General features: G+C 34.4%; 1 protein-coding gene across 5 annotated transcripts in view; it reads left to right on the top strand.

Moving 5' to 3' along the window:
* Nucleotides 1-15,562, top strand: part of HSD17B4 (hydroxysteroid 17-beta dehydrogenase 4) — an 84,288-nt gene that overhangs the window by 32,607 nt on the left and 36,119 nt on the right. For all 5 annotated transcript variants that reach the window (XM_019027908.3, XM_055387263.1, XM_004042393.5 and 2 more), the window contains 5 exons: nt 4,539-4,630; nt 7,452-7,476; nt 9,170-9,298; nt 12,070-12,173; nt 14,845-15,081. In XM_019027908.3, coding sequence (XP_018883453.1) covers nt 4,539-4,630; nt 7,452-7,476; nt 9,170-9,298; nt 12,070-12,173; nt 14,845-15,081 — 587 coding nt within the window. The remainder of the gene's footprint in view (nt 1-4,538; nt 4,631-7,451; nt 7,477-9,169; nt 9,299-12,069; nt 12,174-14,844; nt 15,082-15,562) is intronic.

Raw genomic sequence — 15,562 nt, forward strand, 5'->3', positions numbered from 1 at the left:
CTACTCCATGGAACACAAATACTTACAGTACCATATATTTTCCACATTTGAACTAACATTCATTTTAGAACTTGGGATTTGTAATACTACAGCAGTACTTTGCAGTCTTTGCCAAGAGCTGTGTCTAACCAATTTTCTTTAGTGTAGAATACCTATTTGGACCTGAGGTCTAATTTTTTCCCCTGTTTCCTTGACAGCAGAGCCATTTTTAAAGCCTCTTACTCTTTAAAAACTCTTTATGTTCTCATAGTCATGTCAAAGGAATTCTTGTTGAAGAATCATATTATGTGAAAGATATATAATTTATTTGTTTCAAGTGTGATACTATATAGACACAAAACAGTATAGGTTATAGATAAGAAATAAAGCATGAAAATGTAATGAATATTCATGAACTCACTTCTCAACCCAAGAATTGGAACATTGCCAATAACTTGCATCTAACTTTGTACCTTCTTTCTACCCCCCTGCTTCATACCAAGAGACAAACCACTAGTTAGAATTTGTGCTGATCATCCCTTTGTTAGATTTTTACCTTTAGTCACTTTTTGCCATCGGTTCTAGACTTTTTGGGAAGCAGTACGTTTTCAAGAAAGTACTTAAAACTTCAGATTTTAAATTTGTTTTTCTTTGGGAATATGGTATCATTTATTTGAACAGATCTGGACCACTAAAGGCATTAGGTAAATGTTTAATCCTTTATGCCTACCATGCTCTAGTAAAAGAAGTTTAGAAAATAAAGTCTACTTTAGACAAATGACTTAATCTTTCTGGATCTGTTTTCTCTTCCACAAAGTAAGAAAGTTATAGATCATTAAAAAATTTCCTTTAATTTTGGGACTATTATTTCTAGTCCTAAAATTCCATTATTTTTATTCTGCTTTTTTTCTTACTCTTTTATAGTTTAGAATATCTGAAAATTTATTTTGACCTGAAGCTTTTCTTCTCCTCCTCTAAAATATTTCCTAATGGGCAATTAAAGGAATTATTTGTTAAAGAACCAGATATTATGAGTAATGTGTGGAGACATTTTTGCTATTTCATTTCCCCTTTGAAATACACTTGATACGTGAAAAATAATGTGTATAACTTACATGTTTCTTACATGAAATAAAATAAAACCCTATAATGAGTATCCAGGAACTAACTTTCCAAGCTGTATTAGTTATTTACTGCTCTGCAGTAAACTACTCTAAAACTTAGTGGATTAAAACAGCAAACATTTATTATCTCACTCAATTTCTGGGGTCAGGAATTTAGCCTGGCTAGGAGGTTCTGCTTCTAGGTCTTCAATGATGTTTTAATTAAGATGTTTGCTGGCACTGAAGTCATTTGAAAGCTTGGCTTGGAGGATTTACTTCCAAGCTCATTTGTGCACATGGCAGTTGCCAAGAGGCCTCCGTTCCTTCCTACCTGTTGTCAGGAGGCCTCAGTTTCTCACCATGTGGCTTTTCCATAGGACTGCTCTTGACATGGCAGCTGGCTTTCCCCAGAGCTAACGATTTGAAAGAGAGGGTCACCAAGACAGAAGCTGCAGTGTCTTTTATAACTTATTTCAGAAGAGATGTACCATCACGTTTGTCCTATCCTGTTGATCACACAGACTAGCCTTGGTACACTGTGAAAAAGGACTACAAAAAGGGATAAATTAAAGGACATGGGGGTCATTGGAGGTCATCTTGATGACTTGCTGTCATGCAGCCCCCAAACTGGAGCATTTCCATAACTTGTGTCTATTTTTGTTACCTTTTTACCTCACCCCATTTCTTCCCCCAAGAGGTAATCACTTAAAGAGAATATTCATTCCCTTACCTTTAATTTTTTTTAATAAAAATTGCATGAATAAACACTTTATTGTTTGGTTTTCTTGTTTTTGATCTTTATGACATTTGTCATTTAAAAAAATTTGGGGGAATTGTACTTTGTCTTTCCATGCAATTTTAGGGCTCTAAGATTTATATAAAGCTGTAGCTCATTCGATTATATTGCTGCAAGACTGTTATGTGAATTTACTTAATTATTATTAATGAACATATTGGTTGCTTTTTAATTAATCTGCTTTTATTCTTGTACATGTGTTCTGGATTACAAGAACAAGAATTTTTCTAGGATATGTACTTCAAAGTAAAATTGTTGAGTCAGGAAGGGTACAAATGCTAATCAATAGTTAACTTTTCTTTATAATATATTTTAAATTCCAACATTTCTATTCCATTGTAGTTCAAATCTGCTGTTTCTTTTAACTTTTACTCATAGTGGCTTCCCTTCATTGTGTGCTTGGTCTGATTACCAGCTCTTTACCTGATCTTTTTCTGTATTTGTTCTGTGTTCTAAATTGGCAATGTTTTCTTTAGAGAGGATCTGTCTTTGCTACTGCTGGTTACCAGGAAGCATAGCCAATTTTGTTCTGCTTCAGTCTTCCTTAAAAGTTGAAGTTCAGCGTAGAACAGTTTAGGTTTAGGACCCCATCTTGATGCTGGCCTATCTCTGAGTACCTAGGTATCAGTATTGTTATTTGTATCATTCTCAGGGCAACCCTGCCTTCCCTGTAGCATGTAGCACTAGGGACTCTTTTCTATTTTTGGTTTTTGTTTTTTTTTTTCTGGTTGGAGGATACCTTCTTTATCTCAGTAATGCTTTAAAAGAATCTCATTTCTGGAAGCAGAAGTATTCCTCAGAGTACTTGGCTCACTGTAATGCTAGATATCCTGACATCTAGCATTGTGGAAGAAACACTGGGTTGAGTAAGTAAACCTTTCTATTTTTGATTTCATATAACTTTATATCTTAATAGCTATGGGACTTCTCTGATCTTTTATTTACTCTCTTAAGGTTGGTTTTTTATTTATAACATTGAGTTTAATAGATGCTGGCTAACCTAGGAGTTTGAGAATGAACTGGAAAGCAAGAATATTTGCTTATATTATTAGTGATAATATATAAAATAAACTGCAAGGCAGACATATTTTTTTGTATGTGGCTTATGTTCTTTTCTTTTTTCTCACCTAAGGTAATAGATACTCTGTTGCATTTTATAGATATGTTTATTTCACATTCAGTTTGAAGTTAGCCAACTCAAATATCCAAATCCCTGTACATAAATATCCTTTAACATTTAGTTTTGCCAATTGATATATGGGAAATTAGAGGAATGTTATGTATTAAGATGAATGGATATTTAAGTTAATAATTTGTTTTAATGTACAATTTGAGATGGTTGGAGTCTTCCTTTCGTTTTTTCCTCATGCATATAATGAAAAATGGAAGACAGGGTGCCATTGGAATGCTTGTGTACTTTTGAGAGCTTTTAGAGGCTATAAAGTGAAGAGTTTTTGCAACTACTTTTTAATTTACAGGACTATATACAGCATCTTTTTTACTTTAACACATTAATACAAAATTGTATTTTGTCATTTCACAATTTTTGCATTTATTTGATCTTTTAGACAAAATTCTATGATTTGTAAGATACAAATTGTATCTCATTTGAGCCTTGGAACATCTTGGTGGAATAGGAAGCAGAAGCATTTAAATTACTAGCTTATTGATGAAGATACAGGCCCAAGGAAGTTGAATGATGGGCTCAGGTTCCTAAGTTGCTTGCATAGCAGGTTCAGTACCAAAATCAAAGTCTTCATGTTCTTCATGTAGTAGTACCTTTCTGCTTCACCAAGGTACTCACAGAAAGGGTGCAGTAGTAAAGAGAAGTTGGCCAAGGGCTACGAAAGTAAGCTTAGATAGAAGGAATAAATTCTAGTATTTGATAGTACAATAGAGAAATTATAGTTAACTATAATTTATTGTGTATTTCAAAATAGCTAGAAGAGAAGATTTATAATGTTCTCAACACAAAGACAAGATAAATGTTTGAGTTGATGGATATACCAGTTACCCTGATTTGGTCATTACACATTGTATAAGGTATCAAAATATCACATGTACCTTCAAAATATGTACAACTATTATATATTAATTTTTAAAAAGTCAAAAAGGTAACATATGCAGTGGGAAATTAGTTCTTATACTTTGTGCACTCACCAGTGATGTCTTCAAGGTCTATTTCAATCATTATCTGCCTACCCTGGTGGTCTAGTGGTTAGGATTCAGCACTCTCAATCATTATTTGCCACTGTAATGGTCTAGGCTGTTTTGTGATTTTCTAGATTGTTGTTAATAGCTGGGAGAGTAGAATAATTTTGGGAATGAATGGTACCCAGATTTCTCATGTTAAATACAGTTTTGCTCACCAATCTTTGTCTAGGCAGTTCTAACTTTTCTTCTTCTGAACAGTATTAATATGTTACTCATCTTGGAAAGGTGTGTCTGATACTTACAATTTTAGAAGCTTGAGAGCCCTTTAGAAATGGCTCAGTTGAGATTAAAAAAAGTTCTTCGCAAAGACTTAAATGTTAGACTAGTTATGTACATACTAATTTTGTTCCTATTTTAAAGGTCTCTGAATTACCTATAATTTTATAAGTAAGAAATTCTTAGAAAGTAAAATGATTGATAAGATATGTGTATATTCTTTATTTCAGATCTTGTGGAAGCCCTGAAGCCAGAGTATGTGGCACCCCTTGTCCTTTGGCTTTGTCACGAGAGTTGTGAGGAGAATGGTGGCTTGTTTGAGGTATTTGCACCTTCCTGTTTTCTCTTATTAGTTTTCTCCAGTTGCTTACATTTGTAAAAATCTGTACCAGTGGACATCACTTGTATATTTTTAAATATCGTGTCTATGTTATAATTAAAAGTGTTGACTAATATCCATTTTTTGGAAAGTAATAGTAACTTTATAAATTCTGTTTTTACTTAGTTCTACATTTGTAACATTCCTACCAAATGAAAATGTGGCTGGTTTGATCTGTTCGGTCAAAATGTGGGAAATTTCATTATTTAAGAAGCTGAATGATAAGGTGGAAAGATGAAGCTTGGAGTTTAGAGTCAACCAGGCCAGATTTTGAATTCTTATTCTGGGAATTGCTGATTTGACCTTCGTGAGCTTTAGTTTTCTTGGGCTTTCTTGTGACAATTACAAGTCATATTTTAAACCCTTGGCATAAGGCCTAATACATAGCACTCACCCACCAATTTTAATTATCAGTATAGCAGGAATTTAATCTTGTGTGATAGGTCAATAAATATAACATTATTTATTTTTACATAAAAAATGAACTTTTCTGTTTTTCTTTATTGCAGAGCTTTGTTTATTGTAAATATAATTATCCACACATAATCCCATCATGCAGTGAGATCCATTGTTCACTGTTTGATGAAAGTTCTTTTAGACCTTTTAAAGCCAATTTATATATTTTTGATTACTTATTTGAGTTTGATCTCTTTTTTCTAGCATAAACTGTTGTATATTTGACCCCCCCATTTTAAATTATCTGTGGTAATAATGAACCTGTTGTATACAGAACCTGTTGTAAACCTGGCTCAATTTAAAGTGAGGGATATATTAGCTTATTTCATTTGAATGAAAAGCTGATGGGTAAATTAAGACAAAAAAAACAGTTTGCATATCTCTGAGCAGATATATGCACCTCCACTTTCCTAATCACAGCCATTGGATGTGAATTGTGGCATAGTAGAGGTAGAAAGAACTTTACAACTCTGTTTTATAGAAGAGGAAAATTTAATAATCTCAAGCCATCTGTAATTCAGAATTTTGCCTGCTCTACTTTTACCTCATTAAGGAATTTTTAAAAACTATTTATCTTTTACAGTTATGTTTATTACTAACTTTGTGAACAAAAATAATATGTGCTGTTTGTGAAAATTTCGAATATACAAGACTATATAAAAAATAAAATAAAAATTGCCTACATTATCACTATCCAGAGAGAACTAGTATGAATATTTTTATGTCTTTCCTTCCAGTCTTTTATTAGATATGTGTTTTATTTTTTATTTTTATTTTTTTTGAGGCAGAGTCTCTGTGTTGCCCAGGCTGAAGTGCAGTGGCGTGATCTTGGTTCATTCACTGCAACCTCCGCCTCCCGGACTCAAGTGATTCTCCTGCCTTAGCCTCCTGAGTATCTGGGATTACAGGCACCCACCACAAAACCCAGCTAATTTTTGTATTTTTAGTAGAGACGGGGTTTCACCATGTTGGTCAGGCTGGTCTGGAACTCCTGACCTCAAATAATCTGCCCGCCTTGGCCTCCCAAAGTCCTGGGATTACAGGCGTGAGCTACTGCACCCGGCCTAGATAGGCGTTTTATACACCCAAACACACAGACAATTAGGATAATGCTGCAGATGAAGTTTTGTTATGTTGCTGTTTTCTTTTACTATATTGTGAACATTTTTAGTGAGGAACATTTAGCATGCATGATTGATAAACTGTACTATGAGCTGTGCATAATATCCTGACTTAAACCTTGAAAGTAAATTGCCACTTTTTGAAGTTCTGATAGATATCTAGAGTGGCAGATACAAATATTTTTTGGCTCAGCTGGAGCAATTGTTTTTAGCACCTGAGAGGAACTTGTAGCTTATTACTTCGCTTCCAAAATACAGTAAAAAGTGGTAGTTATTTTGCCTGTTATCAAAACCACTGCTGATTTGTCTAGTGTAACTTTATCAAGGCTGACTGGTTGTATCATAAAAGGTGTAGGCATATTAATATAGAGGCAAAGGATGATGAAAAGCCACACCCTTGAACTTAGAGCCACTAAGATGTCTGCTGATACATTTCTTCTATCATATGCATATGAAATTTTTGTGGTAAGTTTGGGTACACTGTAGTTGTGGTGTTGGAAGTGACAAACAGATTTTCTTTACATCAGACTCATCAGACTTTTTTTTTTTTTTTTTTAGGATTTTTCTTGAATGACCTCTAGAAAAAATTATAGAAGTGAAAAATTTATCTTTCTGGGTAGCAGTTATTATTTGGTCATTTGTCTTATCTCTGCATAAAGATGTTTCATTAAAATGAGTATATGTAGTTCACTAAGTCAAATACTCTTGTTATTTGGCTTTGGTTTTCTTTGTAATTCAGTAGGTCCTTCAAGAGGGACATTTATTTGGATCTCATGATATGCTAGGCAGTGTACTATTTATATTGTTTGCTTCATGGTAACCACATGAAATATGTACTGTCATTTTTATTTTACATTTGAGGAAACTTGGATTTAGGCAGGTCACATAATTTGGCCAGGGTAGTCAGTAGACAAATTTGTGTCAAGCCTTGGTCTCTGACATCAGATTCATTCTTTTCTATTACATGCATTTCTACTTCATTGTACTGTTTTATGTTTGTGCTCCGATAACATGAATAGTGCAAAGTCATGGGGGCCAGTGGACTCTTATAGAGCTGTATTATTTTCATCTCCTGTTGCCTTGAATTCTAGTACTGCTAGTAAAGGAGCTGACTTTTTTCTAATTAAAACAATTGTATTAGTGATTTCACATTAGATGGTATAATGTTTTCCCCCTCTTTTTGGTAGGTTGGAGCAGGATGGATTGGAAAATGTAAGTATCTCTCAGTTTTTGGTTTGTATAGATTATTTCCTTATCTTTAAACCTACATATCCAGTTGAGATGGGTAAAATTTTTGTCAAATGCCTAACCATTGGATATAGTGCTTGCATATTCAAACTTAAACATTGCTATAGCAACAGGTATTTTTAAACACTGTGATTGTCCTATAGGTATGTGGCCCTTTCAAGACCCTATCTATTCTTCCTGTAGGTAGTCCTTATTCAGGACTTGTCCTGTTTTATTCAGAACTGGCTATTTCTTCAGACAGCATATATTGATAATCATCCTCCCATGTCTTTGACTTCCCACATGCTCATTCTTGCTGTTTCAGCAGAGAAGTGAGTGGGAGGGAGAGCTGTTTTGGAAAAAGATGGGTTGAGCCTGTTCTAGAGCAGCAGGCAAGTTCTCCAATTTTCCCCTGTAATTATTTTCTTCCATGAAGCAGGAGACGTCAAGGGGAGTGAGGAATCACATTGGACAACTTACTGGGACAGAAATTGCAGCTGATCTATGGGAATTATTCCGCTTTAGCCCAATAGTTATTTTAAATAGTAAAATTATTTTAAATAGTTATTTTAAATAACTATTTAAATTAAATATTTTAAATAGTTAAATAGTAAATTTACTTGGCTTCAACCCTCTCCTACCCCATCTCTCAAACCTTGTGAACTCCAAATTTGAGAATTGCTTTATGGCATTAAAAAAATTGTGAAAATTTCTGTGTCTCAGCTTATATTTAGTTGGCTATGGGTATCAGAATTAATCCAATTAACTGAATCAGTTAAAAGGTTGCTATCTCTGGAGGGCATTGCTGTAGTAGTATAATATTTTTAGAATTAATGGTCATTTTCTCTAATTGTTAAAGTGGCTTATATTCTTGAAGCATTTTTGAGTGTCTTATTGCATTCATTTAAAAAAGGAACATAAGGTTTTGCAGTAAAAGCTATATCTGGCACTTTATCATTAGGAAAGCTCTAGACACAGGCATTTCTGTCATTCCCAAAGACAAATCTTCAGTTTAACAATCATCAATGTCTGACTATTATGTTTAAATAAGGTTATTAGTAGTTATTTATACCTCTGGTTTTTAAAAAGAAAACAATGTTAAAAATTCTCCTTATGCAGCAGCAATGGTTTTTATGAATCTGTGCATTCTAACTGACTTCTTGTGGAAATAGAGGTAGAGCAAAGAGAAGGTAAGGGAGAATTATTTGGGGCCACCTGTTACACTAAATTTTTGTTAACTGAAGTCTTTGACCTATTATTTACTATTAGTCTTCAGTTTGCTAACTCAGCGAAGCTCTATTCAGTTATCTTCATTTTATAAACAAGAAGAATGAAGTATATTACTTTGGGGATCTGTGGTCATGAAGTCAGTCTTTTGATGTGATTATTATATAATTAAACTTTTTCACATACAGCATAACATTCTACCTTTAGTACTGTCTGGCATAGTCAGAGGAGAAATTTTTCCCTTTAGCTTCAAATGTTTCTTTAAATTGACCTTATCCTAGTGGGTTTGTTGGGAAAAATTCATTTTAAGGCTTATGGTAAAACTCTTTAGGAGTTAGAATCCCTTTTTTTCTGAATTTCCTTTCTCTTTAAAAATGAAAGGGTTCTTATGCATCTTACTTTCTGTCTCTCAAGTATGTGCTCAGTATGTTAGTTTTGTTTCTATAACCAGTACGCTGGGAGCGGACTCTTGGAGCTATTGTAAGACAAAAGAATCACCCAATGACTCCTGAGGCAGTCAAGGCTAACTGGAAGAAGATCTGTGACTTTGAGAATGCCAGCAAGCCTCAGAGTATCCAAGGTAAAGAGAGTCCCCGTCACTTAGCCTGGTTGGGGAATCAGAGGCAGCAAGCATTTTCTTCTCTTATGGAGTTGTCTTCTATATTAACTGTAGTGTTAAGACACTTGAATCGTCTATAGCGTATTTTCTGCTCTAGTAGGTATTAGAATTCTTCACATTTAAGATATTTATGTTATTCTCACTGTCAGTTTTTCAGCTTTATTATAATCCTGTTTTTTGGGTTTATGTGTGATTGGGGGATGGATGGCATAAGATGTTTACTCATTTGTGCTGAATGCACTTACATCCTCACTGATGGTTGGTTTCAAAGTCTTCCATTACCTACCTATATGCTCCCAATCTTACCCTTTCTTTCCTTCCTTCTTTCTTTCTTTCTTTCTTTCTCTTTCTTTCTTTCTTTCTTTCTTTCTTTCTTTCTTTCTTTCTTTCTTTCTTTCTTTCTTTCTTTTCTTTCTTTCCTTCCTTCCTTCTTTCTTTCTTTCTTTCTTTCTTTCTTTCTTTCTTTCTTTCTTTCTTTCTTTCTTTCTTTCTTTCCCCAATCTTACCCTTTCTTTCTTTCTTTCTTTCTTTCTTTCTTTCTTTCTTTCTTTTTCTTTCTTTCTTCTTTCTTTCTTTCTCAAAAAGATTATTTAAGCCTTTTTATTATTTAGGCTTAGCTCTTTTCTGTTTAGTGCATAAATGTGGCTTTGTTTTAGCATTTTGTCTTTGCTACTGTTTCTTTGCTTTTCTAACATAGTTCTTCTACCTTTGATCTCCTCTGCTAATCTTAATGCTTCTTTAGAAAAACTCAAGCCCCAGATGTTCAACAAAACCTGCCCAGATATTCTAGGGTATATTGATCTTTCTGTTAGCTGAGCTCCTACCACTTGAGCATCTAATTTTAACTGTTCTCCACTTCTTTTGTTTCATGAATGTATGGTTTCTTAATTGCCTGGTAAGTTCCTTTGTGGCAGAGACTGTATCTTGTTTGTAGTTCTTGTATATATTTGGTGTTAGCATAGTGCTGAACTCATAGAAGGGACTTAATAATTGCTTATTAACTTGAATTATTTAATCTCCTGTTACATACCACAGAAATAGATAACCAAATAAAAGTCAGATTATTTTTTTCTAGTGTAACTCACATATACATGTAATATATGAAATTTGAAGTATTTTTCTGAAAAGATCATGAGTCAGGGTCATTTTGTAGAAAAACTTTTTTTTTCTCATAGTAATGTAATATTTAAAGTTTGATAGAAGAATATATTTGAAAAATGACTATTCGGTTTTTTTTTTCTCCTTAATGATACTTTCCTACCTACTGGAATACTCACTGAAATTTTCATTATGCTTATTCTCAATCAGATGATAACATGATTGTTATGTCATAAATGGTTAACATTTTTGTATTTTATATTTAGACATTTGAGAAATTTATTCTATGAATAACAGTCACTTATCCATGAAAACAAATGAAAGAAAAGTATAGGAAAAGCTTTCCTCTGATATTTATCTCAAAAAGCATTTCTGCCTCAAAAGTGTTAAACTTATTAAAAAGCTATCTAATTGAATTATTATAACTAATTATAAGTGAAAAGATACCTCTATTTGAAGCACAATTTTAAAAAAATGATCTTTTCGATAAGAATTGACTTTCCAGAGCATCTATTCTAGTGTTTTTATTTTACAGATGATGGAACTAAATCCCAGGAAAACCTAAACTGGCCAGTATTTGAGCCAAGAAGTAATTCAAGTTGTCTATTTCTGGAAGGAGGTGGCTTTCAACTAAATAGCCTTCCCTCTAGATAGCAATATGAATGGGATGGTAGGGAGAGGATTAATAGGCAAGAAACCTCTCTACTGGTGTCATCAGGAATGGCAGATATCTCTGGTCTTCTCAGACTCTGTAATTTGGTTATTTATTTATTTATTTTTAAGACAGAGTCTTGTTCTGTCTCCCAGGCTGGAGTATGGTGGCATGATCTCAGCTCACTACAACCTCTGCCCCTTGGGTTCAAGCGATTCTCCCACCTCAGCCTCCCAAGTAGCTGGGATTACAGGTGTGTGCCCCCACGCCTGGCTAATTTTTGTATTTTTACAAAAATTAAAAATTTTTGGTTATGGTTTTGTCTGAGTTCAGAAGGAAGCCCATGTCTCTAAGGTTTGTGAGAAAGGTCCCAGGGCCTTCAGAATATCTTATGGATATGTGGATGCCCCATGAGCCTCCTTTATTAACCTTTTAGACCCGCAGAAGAGCAGCTTTTGATTCCTGTCTGGAGTCATTGGTTATGATGATGATTTTCTCTGGAAGAATTTTTGGTACTATCTTCAGAGCTATTACTTGTACAAAGAACTGGGAGTAGGGGTGAGGAGGTAATCTTGGCATTCTTTCATCCTGGGAAGAATGGAAATCAGTTGAGAGGAGGAATCAGTGATCTCTCCATCAGACAAATTGCATGTCTATAGACAAATATTTCCCTTTAAAGGTTGTAAAATAGCTTAAAGACATTGGAAAGCCCAGTGCCACCTTAGAATCAGATAGCCAGGGAAGGATATGCTAGACAATGTCTTGTATTTCATTGAAGATATCCATTTATTTTTGGCCTATTTCAGTCTTTCGCAATTTTTTCCTTCAATAGCCTGACATACATTCAGTTCATGAGTGGCAGTGGAGGCTCTGTAGCAGGTTTGCTGAATGTTATAGGAATAATTATGTAGCATATTGTAGCTTTTCTTAGTCATATCTTTAACAAAGCTTTATTTTTTTTGTTTTTCATTTTTCATTTTAGAATCAACTGGCAGTATAATTGAAGTTCTGAGTAAAATAGATTCAGAAGGAGGAGTTTCAGCAAATCATACTAGTCGTGCAACGTCTACAGCAACATCAGGATTTGTAAGTGGGAAAAAAGCCTAAAGCGTTTGCCTTCTCTGGAGACTTTCCCTCCCTTCTTCCCTCCCTGCTTTCTTCCTCCCCTACTTCTTTCTCTTTTCTTTTGGATGCAGTTACTTTCTTTCAGTCTCTAATAATGGAGAGAAGCAGTGGCAGAGATAATTTAAAATAGAGGATTTATTCAGGAATCATTTATGATTGACTTTATAACATACAGCCTGATTTCAACATACAGAGTATTCAGGACAGTTGAGCCACATGAAGAGATGGCTCAGGATGAATTCTAACACTGTCCAGAGTACTTTATTTGTCTTTTTAGTTTCTCCTTTTCCCTCTCTTAGATTTCTCTGGACTGTACCCTGCATTTCTTTTCCCTAATGGGAAAGGAGATCAGAGTGATTGGGTATCAGTTTCCAAGGTTTTGCCTAGTAGCCTAGTGGGGCTTGGAGAATGGAGGTAACCCACTCAGCTTCTTCTCCTGGTTGGAAACAGAGCTGCTGAAAGCTTATCATGAACTTTTTAGAGGGATACTCCTTACTTGCATATAATTTTTGGTAGGCTCCATTGGGGGGTGTGATGAATCAGGTTAGCTGCCTGAGTGGTGCTTTAGCCAACCTCATTTTTACCCCCTGCAATGCTGTTTGTAAATTGACTCAGGGAGGTACTGAATGGAAGAGGAAAAAAGGGAGTAGTACCTCAACTGTTGATAAAATGAATTGTGGCTAAACTGATATCTAGTCCAGATATCTATGCCTGCCTGGACTGTCTGTCTTCCATATACAGTTCTCATTCTACCCGTTCATAGTTCTTTATCTCTTTAAGGATAGCTTTAAATTGACTTTAAGTAGATTTGAGTTGTGTGGGAATTTGTATTTGGGAGGGGAGACTATGACACCGTGACTTCTGGAGGTTATATGCTCCCAGGTTCTTTGTTGTGTTTTTTTACCCCTTTACCTAATGCCCACAAGGCTTTAAACCTCTATGTTGAAAGTGAAGTGCCTATAATCAGCAAAATTTTGTTTGAAATATAAATAATTTTGAAACTTTTTTTACATACAAAAAAATTATTTTCTAAGCTATTTATTGCTAAATGAGTGATGATAAAACTGTATAAAATATGTACTAAATATTGATAGAATTTGAACATAAGCTCAGATATTAAACTTTTGCTTTTTCTTTTTGAATACCGTTAGATTTCTGTATCTAACTGTATGACAAGTATCATTTTTTTTCTTGACCATCAATAATCCTACTTTAGTAACATTTTCTAACTCTTTAGAAAAGGATATCTAGTTTAGTGCTCTTTTGGGTCCGTTTCTTTTAAGGGAAGCATCGATATTGTATTTTAGAACTATTTCAACATGGCTGCAAGTAAAATGCTTCCCATTGAGTCAGAAATTCGAGAACAATTGTGATAGCTCATGTGAAATTTGCCTATTTACTGTTCCTGTTTGTATTCTTTCTTAAAAAAACTGTACTGGATAAATAGGAAGAAGTAAATCATATGCCATATTAGATTATGTTGTTTTGTAACCTATGGTAGGCATTATGATAAAGAAAATTAAAATTCTAATTTTAAGCCTGAGAATGTGGTCAGTATAGAAATGTGATTTTTCCTCAAAATAAGGGTTGGCAAACCTTTTTGATGAAGGGCCATATAGTAAATATTTTAGGCTTTGTTGGCTACATAGTGCTTCTATTCTAGTACATATTCTTTGTCTTTTTCTTATTTTTAATCAACCTGTATAAACCATTTTAGCTCTTAGTCCTTGTTTGCCAACTTCTACTTTAGAATAAAAATGATTGAAAAATTGGACATTATTCTTTTATATGTACTTCACTTATTAGCTACGCATATTATCACTAAGTAGAAAAAGACAACATCCAGTTAGACAAAGGATATTCCTGGGAAGGAAATTCAAGTTAAATTTTATTTTCCTTAACATTATGAGGGACTGGGCGCAGTGGCTCACGCCTGTAATCCCAGCGCTTTGGGAGGCCGAGGTGGGTGGATCACGAGGTCAGGAGTTCCAGACCATCCTGGCCAACATGGTGAAACCCTGTCTCTACTGAAAATATAAAAAAAATTTAGCCAGGCGTGGTGGCACGGGCCTGTAGTCCCAGCTACTCGGGAAGCTGAGGCAGGAGAATTGCATGAACCTGAGAGGCAGAGGTTGCAGTGAGCCAAGATCATGCCACTGCACTCCAGCTTGGGCGAGAGAGCGAGACTCCATCTCAAAACAAACAAACAGAAACCATTATGAGGCAATCAAATTTACATCCATTAAGCAGCGTTTTACTCATCTGTTTACAGTGAACTTTATACATTAGATCTTACGAGCAATTTACTATCCTTAATAACAAATTCATTATTTTTTGGATTTTTGGGTAGCTAATAGTTGCTGAATTAGAGACAGGAAAGTTGAGTATGAGGCATACTGTCTGTTAGCAAGAAGCAAGCAATAAAAAACTTCTTAACTGTAAATGAAGTCCTTTTCTACACATTACCTAATTAGTTTCTATTAAAAAATAAAATATAATTGCAATAATTATGCTCCATCAAATTCACTAACATTCTAGTCACATCTATTCAAAAACAAAACTAGGTATGTAAGAAGTTAATAGTTTTGAAAAGTTATCAATGAAATAAATTACTTTTTAAAACTGTTCTTAGGCTGGAGCTATTGGCCAGAAACTCCCTCCATTTTCTTATGCTTATACGGAACTGGAAGCTATTATGTATGCCCTTGGAGTGGGAGCGTCAATCAAGGATCCAAAAGATTTGAAATTTATTTATGAAGGAAGTTCTGATTTCTCCTGTTTGCCCACCTTCGGAGTTATCATAGGTCAGAAATCTATGATGGGTGGAGGATTAGCAGAAATTCCTGGACTTTCAATCAACTTTGCAAAGGTATGCCTAATAAGAAACCTTTATTTTGCTTTTCTGTTTCTGTAAATATTATTCATTAATGTCATATCTTATATATATGTGTGTGTAGTGTGTGTATATATATTTATATAATTATTTATAGTGGTTAGTTTAGCATATCTTTTGATTTTTCTTTTTAAGAATAAAAGAGGGGAGAGTTAGTTCAAAATGCCAGCAAAAAGAAGAAAATAACAAGTATGTGTAGTCCCATAACCCTGGCATAATGTTATTCTCTCTCTGCCATTTACTTGATTCTTGACCAAGGGTAAATAACATCTCTAGGCTTCAGTTTCCTTATCTATAAAATGGATATGATAATCCTCACCTCATGACATTGGTGAAGAAGCAAGCCAGGGAGGAGTATTTAAAGCAAATAGCACATACTTGGCTTGTTTTTGGGACAGTAATAGGGCCAGCATAGCTGTAGAGTGAGCAAGTGGGCAATGGTAGGAGAAGGTCATGG

The sequence above is a fragment of the Gorilla gorilla genome, chromosome 4 (assembly GCF_029281585.2).
Source record: "Gorilla gorilla gorilla isolate KB3781 chromosome 4, NHGRI_mGorGor1-v2.1_pri, whole genome shotgun sequence".
NCBI classification, from domain to species: Eukaryota; Metazoa; Chordata; class Mammalia; order Primates; family Hominidae; genus Gorilla; species Gorilla gorilla.